At 40.3% G+C, this 22,178-nt stretch overlaps 1 protein-coding gene across 1 annotated transcript in view; it reads right to left on the bottom strand.

The window, feature by feature from the left end:
* Positions 1 to 22,178, bottom strand: part of LOC120738575 (inactive N-acetylated-alpha-linked acidic dipeptidase-like protein 2) — a 466,433-nt gene that overhangs the window by 245,535 nt on the left and 198,720 nt on the right. The window contains exon 7 of the mRNA XM_040039869.1: positions 5,954 to 6,221. Within this exon, the coding sequence (XP_039895803.1) occupies positions 5,954 to 6,221 (268 nt within the window). The remainder of the gene's footprint in view (positions 1 to 5,953; positions 6,222 to 22,178) is intronic.

The following is a 22,178-nucleotide window of genomic DNA, read 5'->3' as shown; positions in this document are numbered from 1 at the left end:
TGTATGTGTTTTTAAGTGCAGGCTTGTCATGCATGCAAATTTCTTTTTTGAATGAGAAGAAAATAAATGTGAATATTTACCTAACTATCATTCAATCAGGAATTAATTTATGTCTTTGCTAAAACCAGCATTCTCACAATCTTATACTTTAGGATCTTAGGTGTGAGTGTATGTAAAATTATATAAAATTAAATGCAATGATGGGCAAAGTTTAGTACGTGGATTGTCTAGTTATGGTACAATGTTATCCAGGGAAACTCTACATCCTGGTGTCCATGCAAATGTTACTGTACAACATGCTGCAACAATCGTTTCAGACCTCCAGCCTAAGAAATCACTCGAGGAACAGCACACGGACCCAAAGGCTTTGATTGACAGAGTTCAAATGTGAGCATCTTTTGACTGAGTCCCAAATGATGCCCTGCCAATGTCCTTGTGCTGAACAACATAGAGAATACCCCACAAAGACTTTCAGCCCCGTCCGGATGTTCAGAGCTGTTTTCAGAGGAGAGGCACTTCTACAACATTAGGTAAAAATGTGGCTGTGGCTGATTATAGGGATTTAATATATAAGAACACTCTAATCTGCATGAAAATAAGCACAAAGCAAGGAAGAATATGGACTACATAAAAAAAACAATAATTGCAATAATTTTATATCTCAGTCTCTGTTTCTAAATGCATACAGCATATGAAGAAAGAAGAAATGATGACGTGAATTAGACCAGTCATACAAGGAAAAGAAAGACGATTAAGGTTTGTTTCTTTCTTTTGCAGTCTGCTGATTAAAGCCTGCACATACCTTGCAATTAAGTCTCATCACGTCAAGGGGAAACTGTACCTTCATACAGGCATTATGTCAGACAGCATGAGGGGACAGGTTGAAAGAAGGCCTGCCTGAGACAGACAATTGTGTGTCTGGCATTAATGCAATTTAGGAAAATTTACTATTATACATTTATTTGTAGAAGTGGCCTGACTGGATCTTAAAAAATTCTTGGGTCTGGATATTTCTTCATATGTTATAGTACATGGATATATGTTGCAGGAAGGCAACTAAACTTTGTATAAGAAGTTGTCCTGATCTCTATGAGGATTTATGTTCCTAGAAAAAAAATTGTATAGGAAAGATATGTAAGCTAAAGTATAGTTAAATAGTTACAAATGCAGAATTTCAACTGCAAAAGGATTCATTTATTTTCTTTTTTTTTTTTAGATTTAACACACACACACACACACACACACACACACACACACACACACACACACACACACACACACACTTAAATATATATATATATATATATATATATATATATATATATATATATATATATATATACATACATATAATTTTACTGTCTGTGTACTTTTAGAAGCACACATATGACATATTGTTAAGCTACTGTTAACACGTGCAACTTGTGACATTTTTATAGTACTTTATTGTTATGGGGGTTGTTTGAATGCAAAGTCTTGCTTGTACTGGTATAGGCAAAGATAATGCTACAGCAACTAACAACGTGAGCCTTAAGCAACAAAAAATGTCATGTTTTTCCCTCACAGATGGAAGCCATATTCTATTAGTTTTTAAAAATGTAGGCATTTTTGCCATCAACTTAGCTGCTGTTCTTGCCAGTTTCCTCAAACATCTCTTGTAACAGCACCCTGAGAGGCCCCTCTGTGAAATTACAGTGTGTAAACCATCAACGTAGATACTTCACAAAGCTCAAGGTTTCACTGTTGGCAGGGGACAAATTATTTGACATGTGTTTCTGAAAAGAAATCTTTAAGAGGAACTAGACTCCTATCTGCATCTCCAGAACGAGCCATAGTGGGAGTCCTCTAGCAGCAGTTATGACCATCCCTATTAACCCACCATTGTCCTGTGGTCCAACGGCAGTATAGTAAATCAAGTGAGTCTGGTAGTAGCTGAAAGGTTGACTCCATTCTTCCTTCTGGTTCTGACAGCAGAAGGCCAAAAGTAGTTTCTCATAAAGGGCAATGCTTCATACATTATATCCTTACTCTTTCTAAACTCTCAAACGCCTCTAAATCTCAAGCAGTCTCAGTGGAGATGTCAGCTCTTGCCCCAGGGCATCTCACCCGGGGTTGGGTGTATCATTCTCCATCCTACCTGCATTAAGGTAAAGTTAATAAAGAAATATCAGATTCTTGCGTGTAGCTGTCATAGTCCACTTTATCTGCTTTGCTATGGCATCACTCCTCTTTATTAACAACGAGGTGTGAGCCACCATCCATTTATTCTTCTTATAAACGGCACTAGGTGTTTTTGCATTCTCTTCTCTCATTACTTTTCCCCAAACTTTAACTTTTAAAAGAAAGTTTCTTCAAACCTCTGACAGCCTCTCTGTTTAGAAAGTGGTTTAGGGAGAAACGATTTTCACGTTTTGTTGAATTTTCCACTTTGAGACACACCTAACCTTCCCCAATCAAAGAATGACTTCAAACGCATGTAAATCACTGAGTTAAAACAATGATGATGAAGCACTTTTAAAATTTGTGAAATTGTAAAGAAAACACTACTAGTAGCACCGTACCTCAAAAGTCTGATTGATGATTAAGGCTGCGCTGGCTTCAATCTTTACAGCCATCACCTTCAATTTTCACGAGCTACTTTATAAAGGACAGACATGATCACACTCGAAACATTTCTTTTTTTGAGACCTTGAGTAATACTGTACATTTATGTATCTATGTACAGCCCCTAACTGCATGCACGTGTCCCTTGGTCAGAGTTCAGTAGGCAATGGACCATGGCAGTGCTGCCTGAGAATACAGAATAGCCATTTATAAAGCTTTCTGGGAGAAAATGCATTCCTGGATCTCCAGTTACTCCAGTAATTCATTATATAGTGTATGTTTGTATCCTTATGTGTATAACTGACAATGGAAAGGAAAATTCATACAAATGACAAAAAAGGATGATAAAGTGAAAAGAGAAAAGGGAAAGCACCAAGGACGAGTATTTTTTACTCTATCCGTGTTGAATTAGTCAGAATCTTTTCCCAACAGTCTATCCTTGGAAGGCTTAAAAGTGAGCTTTTAGAAAGCATTAGCGAGCTTTTTTACAGTGTGATATTGAGTCACATAATTGAGCCTGTGGGTTTACATAAAATTTCTTTCAATACTGATGTTTGCTCAGCCGGTGGATTGGAAGTGAATTCAGTTTATCATATTCGATTAATAATTCATGTCAAGAAAACCTATTATTTAAAAAACTTTGGTCAAATTTTAACTTCATTTAAAACACAGACACACAAAACCCCTCATAAAAGCAGGTGGCCAGTATAACACTGCAGAAAAAGTAAGGCTCCATTTATGAATAAATGCTGGCATTTTTCTTATCCTTTCTTTAACAATTGGGTGTGATTATTATTATTTTTTTTATTTATTTATGTTAGTTACGTTCTTTCTCTCTCCTTTTTTCTAATAATTCCTGAATAGTATATCAGGAAAAGAAACAGTCCAGCAAGCTTTTTCTTATAGTTGATTAATTCCCTGTAAAATAAGATAAATTGGGCAATTTTAGAAACCATTATAAATCTATCGAATTTTCACATGATGTAGCTCTTAGAACCTAATCTACTGACTCCAGAGAGAACGTATATAAACAAGGCTTGTATTTATTTACTAGTAAATCAGGAAAGAGTAGAATCATATCCAGTTTACATGACAGCTACTTCAATTTTAAAGTAAAAAAAGTTTTAAAGCAGAGTTTAAAGATATTCAGACAAGCAAACTGACTGAAAATGTTTGATATTCAAGCAGCATAATGATGATCTAATTTGTTATTGGGGGGATAAGTAAACAGCACATAGAGCTTTAGGTAAAAAAAAAAATCAAGAATACATTTTACCTTTTATAGAAAAGCATTGCAAAAAACTGAAGTTCTTAGTTGTTCTTATGTTGGTCGATACTTTGTCTAACAACTTTTTTGCATGCATGTCTTGCATGTTTTACTGTGTTCTTACAGCTGTGACCGAATGGCCCTGAGGCTCTACAGGGAGGCTGGTATCTTGCTTCACTTGATGGATAACATCCTCTGGTGAATGCGTGCTATACCAGAAGGATTTTCTGTTCTTCATGGATGTTCATGACACCTGGGACACTGCCATTGTATTTTCACTGTTCGGTCTATACGAGTCCTAAGGGTCCTGTGGCAACTGGGTCCCTCTCTTGTAGAGTTTCCCACATCTGTTGCCATTCTCTGTTATTACTTATTAAGTGAACAACCTCTTTTCCACTTAAAACAGTCCAGTGAACCACGCTGTGTAAACGACGCCCTTCACTGAAATACACTTTGCCTATAGCAACATAATGAACATGGTGATATCGTCTTCTTCTGTTACAGATCAAGAATTAATAATACAAGCTGCTGTTATTGTATTTTACTTTCAAATTTAACACAATAGTTGAACTTGTTAATTTTAAGAGCACACAGTGCAGCACCAGCAAAACAGGGCCACCAACAGCAGGACTTATTAGTCCAGTATACTTGCTCTGGGCCCAATCCATCCATCACAAATGCCATATTTAATTGTCTGAAAGCCATGTTTAGATCCTGCAAACCACCGCTTAATTCAAGGCAGCGTGCAGGAACAGAGCTAGGAAATAATAAAGTGATGGATGACTGTGACCCTCCTTTGGGTAGACTTCGACGAGTGGACAGCTGGATGGATCGAGTAAAGCGGAGAAAGGAGAACGAAGGGAGAGGAAGGGGGAGAAAAGAAGAAGAAAACTTGGTATTCAAAGAATCACTCCAACTTTTCATCTGCCCTCAGGCCGGGCAGGGGCTCAAGGGAATAACAAGCATCTCCTTCAACCCCTTTCTCTGTTCCCAGGATACAGAGAAGTAAAACTCTCTAAAAATAGTGTGACTGTATGCTTTGTGTATGCATGTCTGTGTGTCTTCTAGCTAGAGTGGGTGGACTACATACATAATGACTTCCATTAACCTTCACACTCTTGAAGGATGGTAAAAAGATTAACTGTGCACTGTGCATGACACAACTACTATGAAAACATTTTTTAAGATCTCTGCATTGAGTGTGTTGGTGTTATTGTATTGTACAAGTGTATTATTATCTTTCTAATGTGTATGTAATAATGTGTGTTAATGAGGTTATCTGAAAGAGGTGGCTTTGGACAGCCTTTAAGAAAATGTCCCTTTTGGTTCTATAAAAATACAGAAAAACAAAAGAAAAAAAAACATCTTGAGTATGACCCATTTTAAAGACTCTACTCCATTTTGTTCAGTTACCTGTGCAGATACAATATATTACATTTTTCATTCAACAACATCATTTAAAGAAGTTAAAATTGGTATAAACAATGTATACCAAAGCACATCTTTTATCAAACACATACAAAAATATAATAAAGCTTAATAAAGACATTGTTGAGTAGAATTGGGGTTTTTTTGGCCATCGACTGTCAATGAATCTGCCTTAATTTTCAATTTAATCTTGATGAGTTTTTTTGGTGTTTTTTGTTTGTTTTTTGTCAAACTTAATTGGACTGCTTCATTTTTAGATTTGAACACAGTGCGCTATTCAGTCTAACAAATCAATTACTTGCATTTACCTGACCACAGCTAGTTATTCTGTCCACGTTCTATGCATTACCTCCCTAAAATCTGGGAGCTTTCTGCATTTCAAACAACCTGCTATTAGAAAAGCTGCTTAATATAACATATGCGACCTTCTCGTTTAGACAGTTATATCAAATAAATCAAACAACAGTTCAACACTGAGCTTTGGTTAAACAAATTATCAGCATTAGAACCTAAAAGTTCTTGCCATGACCTTTGTTCATGACCATGGCTGGGGTTAGGAGTGAGAAAGACTAGGACCGGGTTCCAGTAACCAGAAAGGTTATGCAGCCTTCGTTTCAAGAAATGTCAACATGACACAACACAGCACAACCATACCTGCACGCTTCCCATGGCAGAGTATGCAGCATAGGAGAACTGCTGCTTTGTCAGATCATTTGGCCCACGCTGGTCACAAGGGGTCCCGTTTGGCATGAAACACTGGTGGCTAGATCTGTCAGTGATGGTGTTGGGTGTGGAACCAGGCAGACTGAGCAGAACAGTGTGATTGGATAGGTGGACATCAGTTAAACCAAGTCCCACCCACTGTCTGTAAAGGTACCTGGCTCTTGACTCTTCACTGTCATCTGACAAGCTTGAAAAAGACCTAGAAAGAGTGGAGAAAGACTTGTTACTTTGGAGATAAACAGAAAGCAAGATCCCATTATTTCCCAGAACTGTTCATTGAAATGTATTTAGTTTTCCTAGGCAAACTTACTTGATAAGTGATTGTGTTTGCTTAATAATGAATCATGAACAAATACTGTGATAAGCTGTGAAATTATAATGACGCATTGCAAACTGTCAAGCTGTAAAGCATCTATATTTCTCTGTAAAATTTAACAAAAACTGCTTTAAATGTTATACACCTTTTTACATTGTGCACCTCTGGACCACTTCCAGAAAAATTGCACTTATTTTTAGACATATTGTTTTTTTTATCTTCACTCATTACCAGTTTAGCTCATGATATCTGGTTGCCTGAACTATTGTCTTCATACGACAAAAGTATTCCAGTTGAAGGGTCGATAATTTGATACATTGGAAAAGATCATGTGCAAATTACAGATGCACGTCTTCAAAGTGGGACCTCCAATTAATGATCTTGAGTTGGTGCAGCACTCCTCAAAGAGATGACCTACAATGGGAGACTGGCCAAATTTGAGTCAGACTGTTCTTGAAATGTTTTCCTCAGACAGAATTACTGTGGGATCATGGACCAGTAGAAAAATCTATTTTGTTAAAACTGAGTGAGGATTAAACAGGATGCCATTCCAAACATGATAAAAATCTATCAAGCTGTCAGCAATTTCAGTTCCATTTGATACAATTTTATTTATACAGCACCAAATCACAAAAACAATTGCCTCAAGATGCTACCTGGAACATCAAATTTGTAATAAAATAATAAAACCATAAAAATGTAGTCTGATAAACCCGTACAACTCTCAAGGAACTGACTGAAATTGTTTGTGCACAAGAACGAAAACTATGAATCTGTGAATATTTCCTTTTTTGTGCTTTTGAACTGGGGAAAAGGTATCAGCACGCAACATGAGCCTGCAGTCCTCTACGACTTTATATTTCACAGTTGGAAAGACATTCATGACCATAACATTCACATGGAGGCTTTTTTTAAATAAAGACCGCATGACTTTCTTCAAAATTGTTCTTTATACTAAAGTATTTGTTCACATAAAAACCCAACCCCATTAGGCAGTTCAACATTTGGAGAATTTGACTAACTGAGCTTCATTATTTTTTTATCAATTAATAAAGCAGATCTTTTTGTATGTACTTCTTCTATTTGGCTGAGTTCTTTGAAGCCTTTCTTACACCCAGACTCCTCACAGGAGCTGTCAGTCTGTCATTTCCGTTTTCCTAATTGCAGGAAAGAGATGTCAATAAAACTTGATCCTTTGGCCTTATTTGAGTCTTCTCTTCAGGTTTGTTTGGTTCCTGATGTTTACTCTCTTTATTGTTCTGACTCTGAGAGGTCTGGACTCTAAAGTTCAGCAATAAAGACATTTCCAGATTGGACCGGCTGGTATTTCATCCTCATGCTGAAGGAACATTTTTCAGCACTGAACAAAAGCTGGTTACAAAAATACAAAATATCTATCTATCTATCTACATTTCTTTTTTGGCTTGAGCGATGCTAAATAATATAAGAATAACATATGGATAACCTTGATAAAGATGGGCCACGGTCTATATCTGTTTTGTCTATCTGTAAGTAGGAGGGCAACATTTATGTATGCCTGCAGAATGTGCTTGTGTGTTTAGTGTGTGTGATATCTATATCAGTCTCAGCAGCAGATGGCCCAAACACACAATTGTGCCATTCTCTAGTCAGCAGGCCACGTCACATAGCTCGCCAGGAGCAGCAGCAGGAGGCATTGTGTGTGTTGCTGTGTTAGTTTGTGTTTTCTTGTGTATGTGTGTGGAAGACCTGCATCTATAATCCAAGCTGTTGGAAGGGCTCCCTGTGGTTTGGGACACATGCCCAATTCTAACGATACGTCATGTCTCAAGTGACTTGAGTGTGTCTGTGTTTGCTTGTATGTGTCAATCTATACAGCTGTGTTGAAACGACTTCATACTGCTTACCTACCAAACACAATTTTTCAGAACACATTGATCTGTCTTTAAATTTAAAAGCCAAATTCAGATCCTTTAATAAAAGTAGCATTTTTAGCTAGCATTATGAAACGAGTCAGAACTTCTGTTTTCAGCTAACTTGTATGAGCATGTGAAACAAAGGGTCCTAAATGTCCTACATGCATATTAATTTTGGGATACAAATAAGAACATAAACCTAATTAGCATCATCTGGCTTTGGTGTTTCACCTGTGTCTACACACAACATAAGCTGTAAGGCCACACGAAAGCAATTAGCTAATCACATCAGCCGCGGAAGCAATATTATAACTATAGCTCATAAACCATCCATCCATGTTAATACTCCAACATAAGCTGCCACAGCTAATTTTATTGCAGGCAAACCTGAACTTTTGCTTGTGTTTTCAGGTTTGGCTGGGTAAAAATTTATATATGCTATGTGTCAACACATTCTTCTTATCTTGTTAGCTTACAGTAACATCTAAAATCACACCAACTAGTCAAACAAAGGTGGATGCCAACTAAGTTGACCCAGGGTTTCTGAATCATGCACATTCACACGAAAAGGGTAGCAGTGCCCTCTTTTAAGATAATTGTGAAGGTGTATAGAACAATAAAATTGTCTTAAAATGATTAAAAAAATTAATGATGTAATGAAGCAACACTGTCTTACAGCAGCGGTCCCCAACCCCCGGGCCTCGGACCGGTACCGGTCTGGGAGTCGTTTGGTACCGGGCCGCGAGAGTTGAGGTGTCAGGTGTGAAATGTATGGTTTTCAGGGTTTTTATCGGTTTTCAGCGTTATTTTGTTATTGTTTTTATTGTTTTTATTGTTAACTCGGTTTTCCTGGGTCTTTTCACATGTGTTATGAATAAATCTTCTTTTTTTGGTACCGGTACTAGTTTTATTTTGTTGTATTTATCCGCGACACCTTAAAGGCCCGTCCGTTAAAATATTGTCGGGCATAAACCGGTCCGTGGCGCAAAAAAGGTTGAGGACCGCTGTCTTACAGACCTTCATAACACTAAAATCCCAGGGTTGTCTTCAGGGTTAACCTGAAGACAAACAAGCGAATATATAATGTGTCATTCCCAAAGGACACTGGTCACTTGGTGCAGCGGGCCACATTACCATTTTGTGATATAATTTATTAAAACTTTAATGGAGCCATGTTTGAGACTCCAGTAAAACTGTCATTTCAGAAGGTTACTACCCCATCAATATCATGTGAAGATGTGTCCTGTTTAAGCCAGATGGCTCTTCTTCCTCTTCTTGACATTTTCTTCCAACTAATAGGATTGAGCATGGATATCGTGTACAATATCTGTATTTATTTTATGGCAAATAATTCTAAAAGGCTGTTCAGAAACTTCAAAAAACAAGAAAATCTGTGTTATTTTCATGCTGTGTAACCTTTCCTACGCCTGCAGAGATACTCTGATTGTTTTGAAGTGTTAATATGGCCGCATTTGAGGGCTGGCAAATATCTTTATCTGATGAGTGGATTGAATCCTTTCCTCTGAAGCCGCTCTACCCCACAGAGATTGATGAAAAACTGTTTATTCAAACTTCAGCGAGCTGCAATTGTTTCATGAAAGGCTTTTTTTTTTTAATGTTTCATATCTCGTCTCTTCTAAAGCATCTGAGCTTTAATTAATTCTTTATTCACAATATCACTGACAAATGGGGTGAGGAAGAGAAATGTTTCTTCATCCTGATTTGAAATAACAGTTCAAAGTCTGGTCCCAAACTCCCAAGCTTAAATTTCTATGCAAGTCAAAAGCTTTTCTATTATTAAAGATGGAAAATGGCAATGCTTCTTCAAAGCCAGTTTTTAGCATCTATGCACCATCTCCTTTCAAACAGAGCCAGACAAATTAACTTTGGCAAAGAATACATTTATGGTCTTATTTTGATTTGTGTTTTTATTGCATGTTTTATGTTTGCTATAATGGTAATATGTAAGAGCTATTAGCATGAGAGCAGGCAGATAAATCACATGTTTCGCCCATGCATATTGCATATATAATTGCCTCTGTGGGAGCTCGATGTGCTTTCTTGGGCCAAGCAGACTTGGGATATGAGCTGCTGTTGCCTCTGCTGGCAGCTGCTGAGGATAATATATTCCTGTAGAGCACAATCATTTTAATAGCTCATCCATTTGTTGAGGAGACAATTGATTTTCTCTGTTTCCATACACGTTAGTCACATTTGATTTCTCTCGTCCCATTTGCATTTGTCACATTTTAAGAGCGTGGCGCCTGTGCTCAGGCTCCATGATAGGAAATCTTTATTCAGGTGCCAGGGCTAGTGTTAAGGTGGAATGCAAGTGATGATAGAGGCTGCCAATAAAGACGACTCCACTCATCACTGGCACTTTTACGCACATCAAGTAAGGATGGAGAAATTAGCAAAGCACATCAGAGAGACAGCAGAGAGTTAAATCACTGATCCAAGGACAGTGAATTCTGTGGCTACGTTGAAAAGATGATTTGAAACATTTTCAAATATTTCTAGTCTGATAGATCTAATTCAGTGCTAAATAAACTAATATCATAATATTCTATTATTTTCTAGAGTCAGCCCTCATTTATTATGCTCCTGAGGATCGAACAATAACTCTAAAGGTCTTTCAACATTTTACTTTAGCCATTGGCTGCTTTTTCATTTTCAGTCCAGTCTTGAATCTGACAGTTTACATGGTAATGTCTGTCTATGAATCTGTCAAACTACCACTGATATGTGACGCTTTGTTGCTTCACAGACCTGTCTGTTGGAAATGAGCAGCAGAGATGGAGCATTTCCAGTACTTGACCAGACAACCTGAAACCCATCAGCCCAATAAGCGACAGTTCAAAACAACCAGCGTTGCCATTCAGACCTCACAAGATTATTAAGGGGCGATCGGTAAACAGGCTGCGTTTTCCTCATGTAATTCTCCTTCATTTGCTAACTGCTTAATCGTTGTCTCCAGAGTTTTCTCTGATGGTCTTGGGAGCGACCTTTTCACATGAACCTTGCTACCTTGGTCATTTTCAACCACCTTTGAGTCTGTATCCCATTTTGACCTCAGAACTTCCAGGCCATACTCACCATAGCTGTTCCTCTGTACCATACCAGCCACTTGGTTATGGCGTTCAATGTATACCGTGTCTACAAGAATCTTGCACCCTTCTGTTATGTGCTAGCTTATCATAACATGTCCTTGTGTGGTAGACTCTAGCTTCTGTTGCTCTTGTGCTTAGAGCTTGTTCCAGTTCTGCCATGATTAGTGCATCTGTGCTGTCTTTCACCCCAGCTTTGTCCAGCCATTAGGTCAAACACAAATTCCTTTGGTTTGACAAGGATTTTTGTTTTTGGTCAATTATTTCTTTTGTGTAACAATGCTGCTTGGCAATTGGATGGCAATGCAACTACGAGTCCAACACGTCAGTGATGGATGAAGGCACAGTTCCAAGAGAAGCTGTCTTTGAATACAGCAGCAGTTAGAGGACCACTTCTCACTGAATGTAAAATAGGTCCAGTGGTAATGCGCTCAGCTACACTGCTGAATAGTAATGCACACATGCGGACAGCGCATACACTGTACAATTAACCTTTCACATCCCTGAACAAAATATTACATTTTGCTCTTTGAGTCCTGGTAATAAGGGCTGTCAAGAGATTAGAAAGAGGGAAATTGAGAAAAAGAGGAAAAACAGTTTAGTTTTAACCACTCACAGCCATCATGATCCTGGTTTATACAAATCTAATAATGTATTGGGATTTGGACCTTTCCTAATTAATTAATTTAACCCCACCCTTTGACTTTCACAAATCTAATTTATATTATGGTAATAAAATTCAGTCAATTCAGTGTTGCCACAAAAAAAAGATGTATCTCCATCAGGATTTCATATCAATAAGTTAAAACAAACCAAAGAAATACATCAAATAAACAGTGAAAGGAAAAAACTTGGGCAGTTTTTAGTGCTCATTTATAAAAAAGATGAATAAATAAAATTTCCACTCAGCCTGTGGGTGGTCTTTATCCTTCAGGCGTGGGTCCCCTATCAGAGATTTCAAGCTCAAGGGTCTTGCACAGTGTCTTTGCTGTTTCTAGGACTACACACACACACACATACATACATATATATATAAACACCCAGCACGCCCCTGCGGGCGGTTTATCCTTCAAGCTCGGGTCCTCTACCAGAGGCCTGGGAGCTTGAGGGTCCTGCGCAGTATCTTAGCTGTTCCCAGGACTGCGCTCTTCTGGACAGAGATCTCCGATGTTATTCCCGGGATCTGCTGGAGCCACTCGCCTAGCTTGGGAGTCACCGCACCTAGTGCTCCGATTACCACGGGGACCACCGTTACCTTCACCCTCCACATCCTCTCGAGCTCTTCTCTGAGCCCTTGGTATTTCTCCAGCTTCTCGTGTTCCTTCTTCCTGATATTGCTGTCATTCGGAACCGCTACATCGATCACTACGGCCGTCTTCTTCTGTTTGTCTACCACCACTATGTCCGGTTGGTTAGCCACCACCATTTTGTCCGTCTGTATCTGGAAGTCCCACAGGATCTTAGCTCGGTCATTCTCCACCACCCTTGGGGGCATCTCCCATTTTGACCTCGGGACTTCCAGGTTATACTCGGCACAGATGTTCCTGTACACTATGCCGGCCACTTGGTTGTGGCGTTCCATGTATGCCTTGCCTGCTAGCATCTTGCACCCTGCTGTTATGTGCTGGATTGTCTCTGGGGCATCTTTACACAGCCTGCACCTGGGGTCTTGCCTGGTGTGATAGACCCCAGCCTCTATGGATCTTGTACTCAGAGCTTGTTCTTGTGCTGCCATGATTAGTGCCTCTGTGCTGTCTTTCAGTCCAGCTTTGTCCAGCCACTGGTAGGATTTCTGGATATCAGCCACCCCCTCTATCTGCCGGTGGTACATACCGTGCAGGGGCCTGTCCTTCCATGATGGTTCCTCGTCTCCCTCCTCTTTCTTGGGTTTCTGCTGCCTGAAGTATTCACTGAGCACTCGGTCAGTTGGGGCCATCTTCCCAATGTATTCTTGGATGTTCGTTGTCTCATCCTGGACTGTGGTGCTGACACTCACCAGTCCCCGGCCCCCTTCCTTCCGCTTAGCGTACAGCCTCAGGGTGCTGGACTTGGGGTGAAACCCTCCATGCATGGTAAGGAGCTTTCTTGTCTTTATGTCAGTGGCTTCTATCTCCTCCTTTGGCCAGCCTATTACCCCAGCAGGGTACCTGATCACGGGCAGGGCGTACGTGTTGATGGCCCGGATCTTGTTCTTACCATTCAGCTGACTCCTCAGGACTTGCCTGACCCTCTGCAGGTACTTGGTGGTTGCAGCCTTTCTAGCGGCCTCTTCATGGTTCCCATTTGCCTGCGGGATCCCCAGGTACTTGTAACTGTCCTCTATGTCTGCAATGTTGCCTTCTGGTAGTTCAATCCCCTCAGTTCTGACTACCTTCCCTCTCTTTGTTACCATCCGACTACACTTCTCCAGTCCGAACGACATTCCAATGTCATTGCTGTATAGCCTGGTAGTGTGGATCAGTGAATCGATGTCTCGTTCACTCTTGGCATACAGCTTGATGTCATCCATGTACAGGAGGTGGCTGACAACTGCTCCGTTCCGTAGTCGGTATCCGTAGCCAGTCTTGTTAATGATCTCACTGAGGGGGTTCAGGCCTATGCAGAACAGCAGTGGGGACAGAGCATCTCCTTGGTAGATCCCGCACTTGATGGTGACTTGTGCTATGGGCTTGGAGTTGGCCTCTAGTGTTGTACGCCACATCCCCATTGAGTTCCTGATGAAGGCTCTTAGGGTCCCATTGATCTTGTACAATTCTAGGCATTCCAGTATCCAGCTGTGGGGCATTGAGTCATAGGCCTTCTTGTAATCAATCCAGGCAGTGCACAGGTTGGTCAGTCTGGTCTTGCAGTCTCGGCTGACTGTTCTGTCTACCAGTAGCTGGTGTTTTGCACCTCTGGTATTCTTGCCAATTCCTTTCTGTGTCCCACTCATGTATTGACCCATGTGCCTGTTCATCTTAGCCGATATGATGCCTGACAGGAGCTTCCATGTAGTACTGAGGCAGGTTATTGGTCGGTAGTTGGAGGGGACCGGTCCCTTCTTGGGGTCCTTGGGGATCAGGACTGTCCGACCTTCGGTTAGCCATTCCGGGTGTCTCTCGTTAACTAGCAGCTGGTTCATTTGTGCTGCCAGACGCTCGTGGAGTGCAGTCAGCTTCTTTAGCCAGTAGGCGTGAACCATGTCGGGCCCTGGTGCTGTCCAACTCTTCATACTGGAGACCCTTTCTTGGATATCTGCCACTGTGATGGTTACTGGACCCTGTTCAGGGAGGTCGCTGTGGTCTGCCCTCAGATCCACTAGCCACTGAGCATTGCCGTTATGGGTTGCGTCCTTCTCCCATATGCTCTTCCAGTATTGCTCCGTCTCCAGCCTTGGTGGTGCTGTTCTCTTATTATTGTTGTTCCCTTGCCACTGAGAGTACACCTTTGCTGGTTCTGTGGAGAACAGCTGGTTTATTCTCCTGCCTTCTATCTCTCTGGTGTACCTCCTCAAGCGGCTGGCTAAGGCTGTGAGTCTTTGCTTGGCAGTTTCCAAGGCCTCAGGTATGGACAGCTTGCTGTATTTCTTATGCACCTTCTTTGTCGCACCTTTCTGCAACTCCGTTAGTTGGCTAACCTCCCTCCGTGCTACTTTGATCTTGCCCTCTAGCCTCCTTCTCCATGGAGGGTACTGCCCCTTGTGGCTGTTCAACTTGTAGCCAACCATCTCACTGATCACTGCTGCCGTATTGTAGATCAGCTTGTTAGTGTCGGTAATCGTGGTTGTAGGTATGCTGCATTAACATCATCTAGCAGCCCTTCTGAGGGTACTTCACGGAACACTGAGCTACTAGTTGTTTTGCCGTCATTGTGGATGTTGGGTATCGGAGAATCCATAGGTCCACCATCCTATTCATGTAGCCCCTTCCGCTGGGGTTACTTGCGTAGTAGCATTCCAACAACGCCCTGTTTTCGTCTCTTGCCCACCGATGCCTTCTTGTTCCAGTAGCCCACTTTTCGTCAGGGTGCCCTGGTTCCTCAACACCTGACGCGGACCTTGTTGATCCGGGCGACGTCCGAGCCGGCATGCCTTCATATTTATCTGTCTCGCTCATGTCTGCGGTAGGCTTGCTTAGCATAGGGGGTCTAGCCTTAGGACCCTTACTGGATACAGACGCCCCAGGCAGGAATCGAACTTGCGATCCTCTGCTCCAAAGGCGTGTAGTCTAACCACTACGCTATCCAGCTGCTCTGGTGTCAGGAGTGGGATATATATATATATATATGGATATATATATATATATATATATATATATATATATATATATATATATATATATACATATATATATGTATATGTATATATGCCTGCCATCAGCTGAAAAACTGATGTACAAATTGCTGTCTATACAAGTAAAACCAAAACCAAAACAAAAAAAGCTACTGACAGACATCCATGGGACCTCAATTGCAAAAGGATAAAAAGACTTTTATTTGGTGGCAGGAAATGTTTAGTTTATCTAACAAGTTGCAGATTCTAATTTGAAAGATATGGGGCTATAGAAGCCATTTGCTTGTTAAAGCAAACAAATTCTTATCAATTGCCTCATTCTTTAGGTCTAAACATTTTTTTTTAGATATGGCTGTTTTGCCAACCTGATTCATTGTTCTTGTTTATTAAAAGAAAACAGAAAAAAAAAAAAACAGTGAATGCCAAACTTTAAAGGGATGATCTTATCGTACCACTTTGCATTTTGATGGTAGGAAATGTCCACATTACATTTTTTTGAAGCCGAAAGTAGGATGAACATAGTTGCTTATAATATGCACACTGAAACAACTTCACAGGACAATTGCAAGAATTAGAGCTAAATCTCATTGTTACAATTGCCACCAAATTCCATGCTTAAATATTGGTGACTTTGAGTTACATTGATAGTGGATAGGGTTGCAACATCTATTAAAATATATTTGAATATGACAACCATTTCTTTGTAACTCTAACTTTCTCTGTCATTGCTTCTATCAAATTTAAAAATAGCCTAACTCACGGCACACCTGTATGTATCTGTTTTTCATGACAGTCATTTTGTAATGCAGTGATAGTAAAATAGTGATTCTGTTTGCAGCATATCGCCACAGTAATTTTGGTGCATGGGATGTACAAAAGTAGAAGACGAAGTTACTAAAGTAGCTTATACTGTTGTTGAATCCAGCAACTGATAGGCCAGAGGTGGCAAATGAGCAATCAGCAGAATCTCTTCTTGTGATTGTGTGACATTGATGGGAATGATGATTTTTTTTTCCTGACACAGTTTGCAAGATTCTATGCATATTTGTATGTAGGTCAAATGAACTGATTACAGTTCAATCCAATAAAGTGCAATGTAATACAATACAAGTCGTATAAATTTTATTCAATTTTATTCATATAAAATCCGTTTACAACAGCAGTCCAGGTTCACAGTCTTGTAAGGTTAAGCCCTAACAATATTTGAGAGTGGGGACACCAATAAAACACGCAAAAAAGACATTTAGCCACAAAATACAAAATAAGACAAAATATTTTTTTTCTAGCTGAGTGTGTGTGTGTGTGTGTGTGTGTGTGTATGTGTGTTTATCAAGTAATGTACTTGGCAATCAGAATGAAAAGCCACTATAATGTCTCCTAGGACCCAGAGGCACACAGAGAAAGACCCAGGAGATCCTTAATGTTCCGCAGACCCATAAGAATACAGAAGACCCGAGGAAACACATCCCGACGATAACTGCATGCCCAGCCCAGCGGAAGGAGGAGGGATGCACCAGATGCAGTCCTTGCGGCCAAAGGGTAAGAGCCCAAGAGCACGAGATGCAACAGGCAGCCTGCCCCACCAAGGGAGTTGGGCACCAAGGCCCCAGGAGCCGAAGAGCCGAAGAACCCCCATCCTCCACAACCATGTCCCACAGGGACCAAGGCTCAGCAAGCCTGACACTTTGACTAAGCCATACATATACAGACGCCCACACACACACACACACACACACACACACACACACACACACACACACACACACACACACACAAAAGCCATTCACTCACACATTTCCATACAACAATGACACAAAGAGTCTAATAGGGCCGAACATTAGCCCACGTGACTCTGCATTTTTGCATTTTGAACGTTTTTCTGATTTCTTCCAGATTTTTGTCAACTCTTACAAACAGATTGAGCAGGCTCATGTTGCTAGACAGCATAGAGACACTTACGGACAGTACAATCTCAAATTCATCAAGAAAGCCAAATCCCAATCTCATTACACTGTTTGTCATTGTATCAGCAGATACTGTCAGTACACTTGAGTCCAATAACTTACTAGCTTCTGTTTACATTAATGTCTATAACCTGATGTTTTTACAGTGTGCATGTCACGTATGAACACATGCATATGCTGTTTTCAAATGCTGTGAGTTGTTCTTTCTGTACAATGTTGCCCAGTTTAAGCAAAAACTATTTTGGAATCTACTTAAGAATAATAGCACCAACTGAAAGGAGGACAGTTTTTTCTTCAGACAGTGCTTTAGTTCTGTATAAACAAAATCAATCTCTCCTCCTCCCTCACTTTCTCTCGCTTCATTTACCAGGTCATGGTGGATCTCTAGCTGTGTGTTAATTGGCCCAGCTCGATGTGTTGGCATTGATTATTAACCCTTCAGAAGATCCCAGTGGGATGGCTTTGAATGCTGAATACAATCACACTCTTAATACCTTGCTCACTCTACCATGTTCTTCTTGCTCATTAGCTTCTTCATCTCTGCTTCATATGCTTCCTTTTTTCCATTCCAATAGTCTTTGCTCATTTTATTTTTTCTCTATACTTCTACGACTGTGATTTTCCCGCTCCTTTCGTGTCAGTTCAGATGCGTTCTCTCAAGTGTTGTCGTTCATTATTTCCCACCTCTCAGTCCCTTTTATGCATTACTTACTGGCTGGTGATTGACCCTGAGCAGCTCAGGAGATGCATGTGTTCTTAAGAAATTATTATGTACGCTGGTGTGAAAAAGCCTGTGCCCCCTTCCTGATTTCCTCTTTTTTTTGTATGTTTGTCACACTTAATGTTTTAAATCATGAAACAAATTTAAATGATTAGACAAAGATAATACTACTAAACACAAAATGCAGTTTCTAAATCAAGGTGTTTATTATTAAATCCAGGGGTAAAAAAATCTCACCCTAAATGGCCCCATGTGAAAAAGTGATTGCCCTCTAAACCTAATAACTGGTTGTCGCCAGCAGTTGTTGCTTAGCAGCAACAACTGCAATCAAGTGTTTGCGACAACTAGCAATGAGTCTTTTACAGTGCTGTGGAGGAATTTTGGCTCATCCCATGTGGAATTGTTGTAATTCAACCTCACTGGAGGGTTTTTAAGCATGAACTGCCTTTTTAAGGTCATGCCACAGTATCTCAATGGGATTCAAGTCAGGATTGAGTCAGCATTGACCAGGTCACTCCAAAGTCGTCACTTCGGTAAATGGTAAACGGTCTGTATTTGTATAGCGCTTTACTTGGTCCTAAGGACCCCAAAGCGCTTTACACTATACACAATCATCCACCCATTCACACACTGGTGATAGCAAGCTACAGTGTAGCCACAGCCGCCCTGGGGTGCACTGACAGAGGCGAGGCTGCCGGACACTGGCGCCACCGGGCCCTCTGACCACCACCAGTAGGCAACAGGTGAAGTGTCTTGCCCAAGGACACAACGACCGAGACTGTCGGAGCCGGGGCTCGAACCGGCAATCTTCCGATTACAAGACGAACTGCCAACTCTTGAGCCACGATCGCCACGATCGCCCCTTTGTTTTTCTTAACCCACTAAGAGGTGGGCTTTGGATCATTGTCCTGCCACAGAACCCAGATGCATTTCAGCTTGAGGTTAGACTTGCAGCATAAGCTACCATGATTAGAGAAACACCACATGATGCTGACTAACCAAAGTTTAACCCTAAACAAGCCACAAAGAGCCAAAGATTCCTTAGCAACCACTGGTCACAAGGGATAAATGTGTATTCCCTAACCAGCCGGCAAGTTGTTGCAGGAGGTTTCTGGCAGTCACAAGGTGAAAATGCTAATAAGTTATACGGTGCAGTACCAAACACCTTAAAGGAAGATAGAGACTTATTTCTAAACACTTGCCAATGCCAGTAGTCAAATGGTGCAACACTAGTTGTAGTGATAGGGCAAAACTTTGTCTCCTTTTCTAGTTTGCAAAGTTTAATAATTTTTAAAATGTATGTTTCACTGACACTAAGTGAGTAGTTGGAGAGTGGAGATAAGTTGGCATCTTCCATGCAGACGGGTTCACCAGAATTCTGCTAGTGACCAAAACAAGTTAGCTGGCCTAACCCAGAATCCTGGCTTAAAGTACAGACCTGTATATTTGATTATATAACTCTATTTTTATCTTAATCAATGTTGTTTGCACGGACTACAGATAAAATTAACTAGTAGATGAATCTAATATAAGGCTTATTTTTGTTATGTAATGTTTATGGTAATATTTTGTGAATTATCCCAGGGAAATGAAGAATAACATAGCTTCTGAATGTCTATAACAGGTTATGTATATTTAGTGTACACACACACACACACACACACACACACACACATATTTCTTTAATTAATTAATTAATTTTTTTTTTTACTACTTTTAATAACACTGTAAATTCACAACACATAGAAAGTGAAAAATGACAGGCTTCACTGTTCACTTCCAGTTCTTAGTACCACAGCAAATTGCAAAATTCTTAACTTCCTTCACTATTCACAAATATTAAAAAAGGAGGAAAAAAAATAGCAGTAATAAAATAAAACTATTTAGTGACACATTACTAGGGAATGTGTTACTGACAAACACTGCAGGGGTTGCTGCAGCATCATATTGTTAATGCGCGATAGTAAAAATGAATCTAACTTAACATCTCACCATTTTAAAATAAACAAAAGGCAGATGGGGCGTTCATGGTCATTACACTTATTAATGTGGGCTAGATGGTCAGTGATCTGCTAAAACACTATTATTGTGTTTACAGATGTGCATTTGGATGCTCTGGGATTCTAGGCAGAAAACAAAGCACATCAATGCTGTGTAACCTTCTGACTTGCACCGTAAGATAGTGGGTGATTTGGGTCACCTAATTTTCTTTAAATACTGCACCACCAGCTGTCACTTTTGTGAAGAATTCCTTTTAAATATTTGCTGATGTTGCTGTAGCGCTTCTTAATTCAGGTTAGCTTAATCATTCCTAATGCATTAATTAAAAAAGAAAGAAAGACATTTTTATTTAACTTAATGAGTAACACTAAGATTCACAAATAATTTTGCTCATTTCGAAATTATTAATTGCCTTTGCCAACATTTTGGATACTTATATTTTGACATCTTTCATGCATTTGCTGATTAGAGCTGGGTGTGTAATTAGCTGTTGCCTTTGCAAATTAAATGTTTCTACAAAACATCAGAGGTGTAGGTAAAATGAAGGTCATATTTGTGATATACTTTTATGTATTTGATCTGAGATAAAACTAAGAGGAAAAAATGGGGTGAAGATTTTTGTCAAGTTAAAAAAGAAATTTTCCAAAATAGGATGGCAGGTATCATTAGAGGCTGGCTGTAAATGGAAGCATAGCTTATTTTAGTGGTCTTTAGTAGCATAACAGACGTGTATTTGAATTAAAATGTCATCAGAATTAAGAACAAGTGTCTATGGACAATATAAGCCAGGTGCAACGAAAGAGCAGCTGACACACCAGCTGATTCAGTGACATTTACAGTGGGGCAAAAAAGTATTTAGTCAGCCACCGATTGTGCAAGTTCCCCCACCTAAAATGATGACAGAGGTCAGTAATTTGCACCAGAGGTACACTTCAACTGTGAAAGACAGAATGTGAAAAAAAAATCCATGAATCCACATGGTAGGATTTGTAAAGAATTTATTCGTAAATCAGGGTGGAAAATAAGTATTTGGTCAATAACAAAAATACAACTCAATACTTTGTAACATAACCTTTGTTGGCAATAACAGAGGTCAAACGTTTACTATAGGTCTTTACCAGGTTTGCACACACAGTAGCTGGTATTTTGGCCCATTCCTCCATGCAGATCTTCTCGAGAGCAGTGATGTTTTGGGGCTGTCGCCGAGTAACACGGACTTTCAACTCCCGCCACAGATTTTCTATGGGGTTGAGGTCTGGAGACTGGCTAGGCCACTCCAGGACTTTCAAATGCTTCTTACGGAGCCACTCCTTTGTTGCCCGGGCGGTGTGTTTTGGATCATTGTCATGTTGGAAGACCCAGCCTCGTTTCATCTTCAAAGTTCTCACTGATGGAAGGAGGTTTTGGCTCAAAATCTCACGATACATGGCCCCATTCATTCTGTCCTTAACACGGATCAGTCGTCCTGTCCCCTTGGCAGAAAAACAGCCCCATAGCATGATGTTTCCACCCCCATGCTTCACAGTAGGTATGGTGTTCTTGGGATGCAACTCAGTATTCTTCTTCCTCCAAACACGACGAGTTGAGTTTATACCAAAAAGTTCTACTTTGGTTTCATCTGACCACATGACATTCTCCCAATCCTCTGCTGTATCATCCATGTGCTCTCTGGCAAACTTCAGACGGGCCTGGACATGCACTGGCTTCAGCAGCGGAACACATCTGGCACTGCGGGATTTGATTCCCTGCCGTTGTAGTATGTTACTGATGGTGACCTTTGTTACTTTGGTCCCAGCTCTCTGCAGGTCATTCACCAGGTCCCCCCCGTGTGGTTCTGGGATCTTTGCTCACCGTTCTCATGATCATTTTGACCCCACGGGAT

Source organism: Simochromis diagramma, unplaced genomic scaffold (assembly GCF_900408965.1).
Source record: "Simochromis diagramma unplaced genomic scaffold, fSimDia1.1 OVJJ01000026.1, whole genome shotgun sequence".
NCBI lineage: Eukaryota > Metazoa > Chordata > Actinopteri > Cichliformes > Cichlidae > Simochromis > Simochromis diagramma.
The sequence above is the reverse complement of the archived record's forward strand: the minus strand, read 5'-3'. Positions and strand labels throughout refer to the sequence as shown.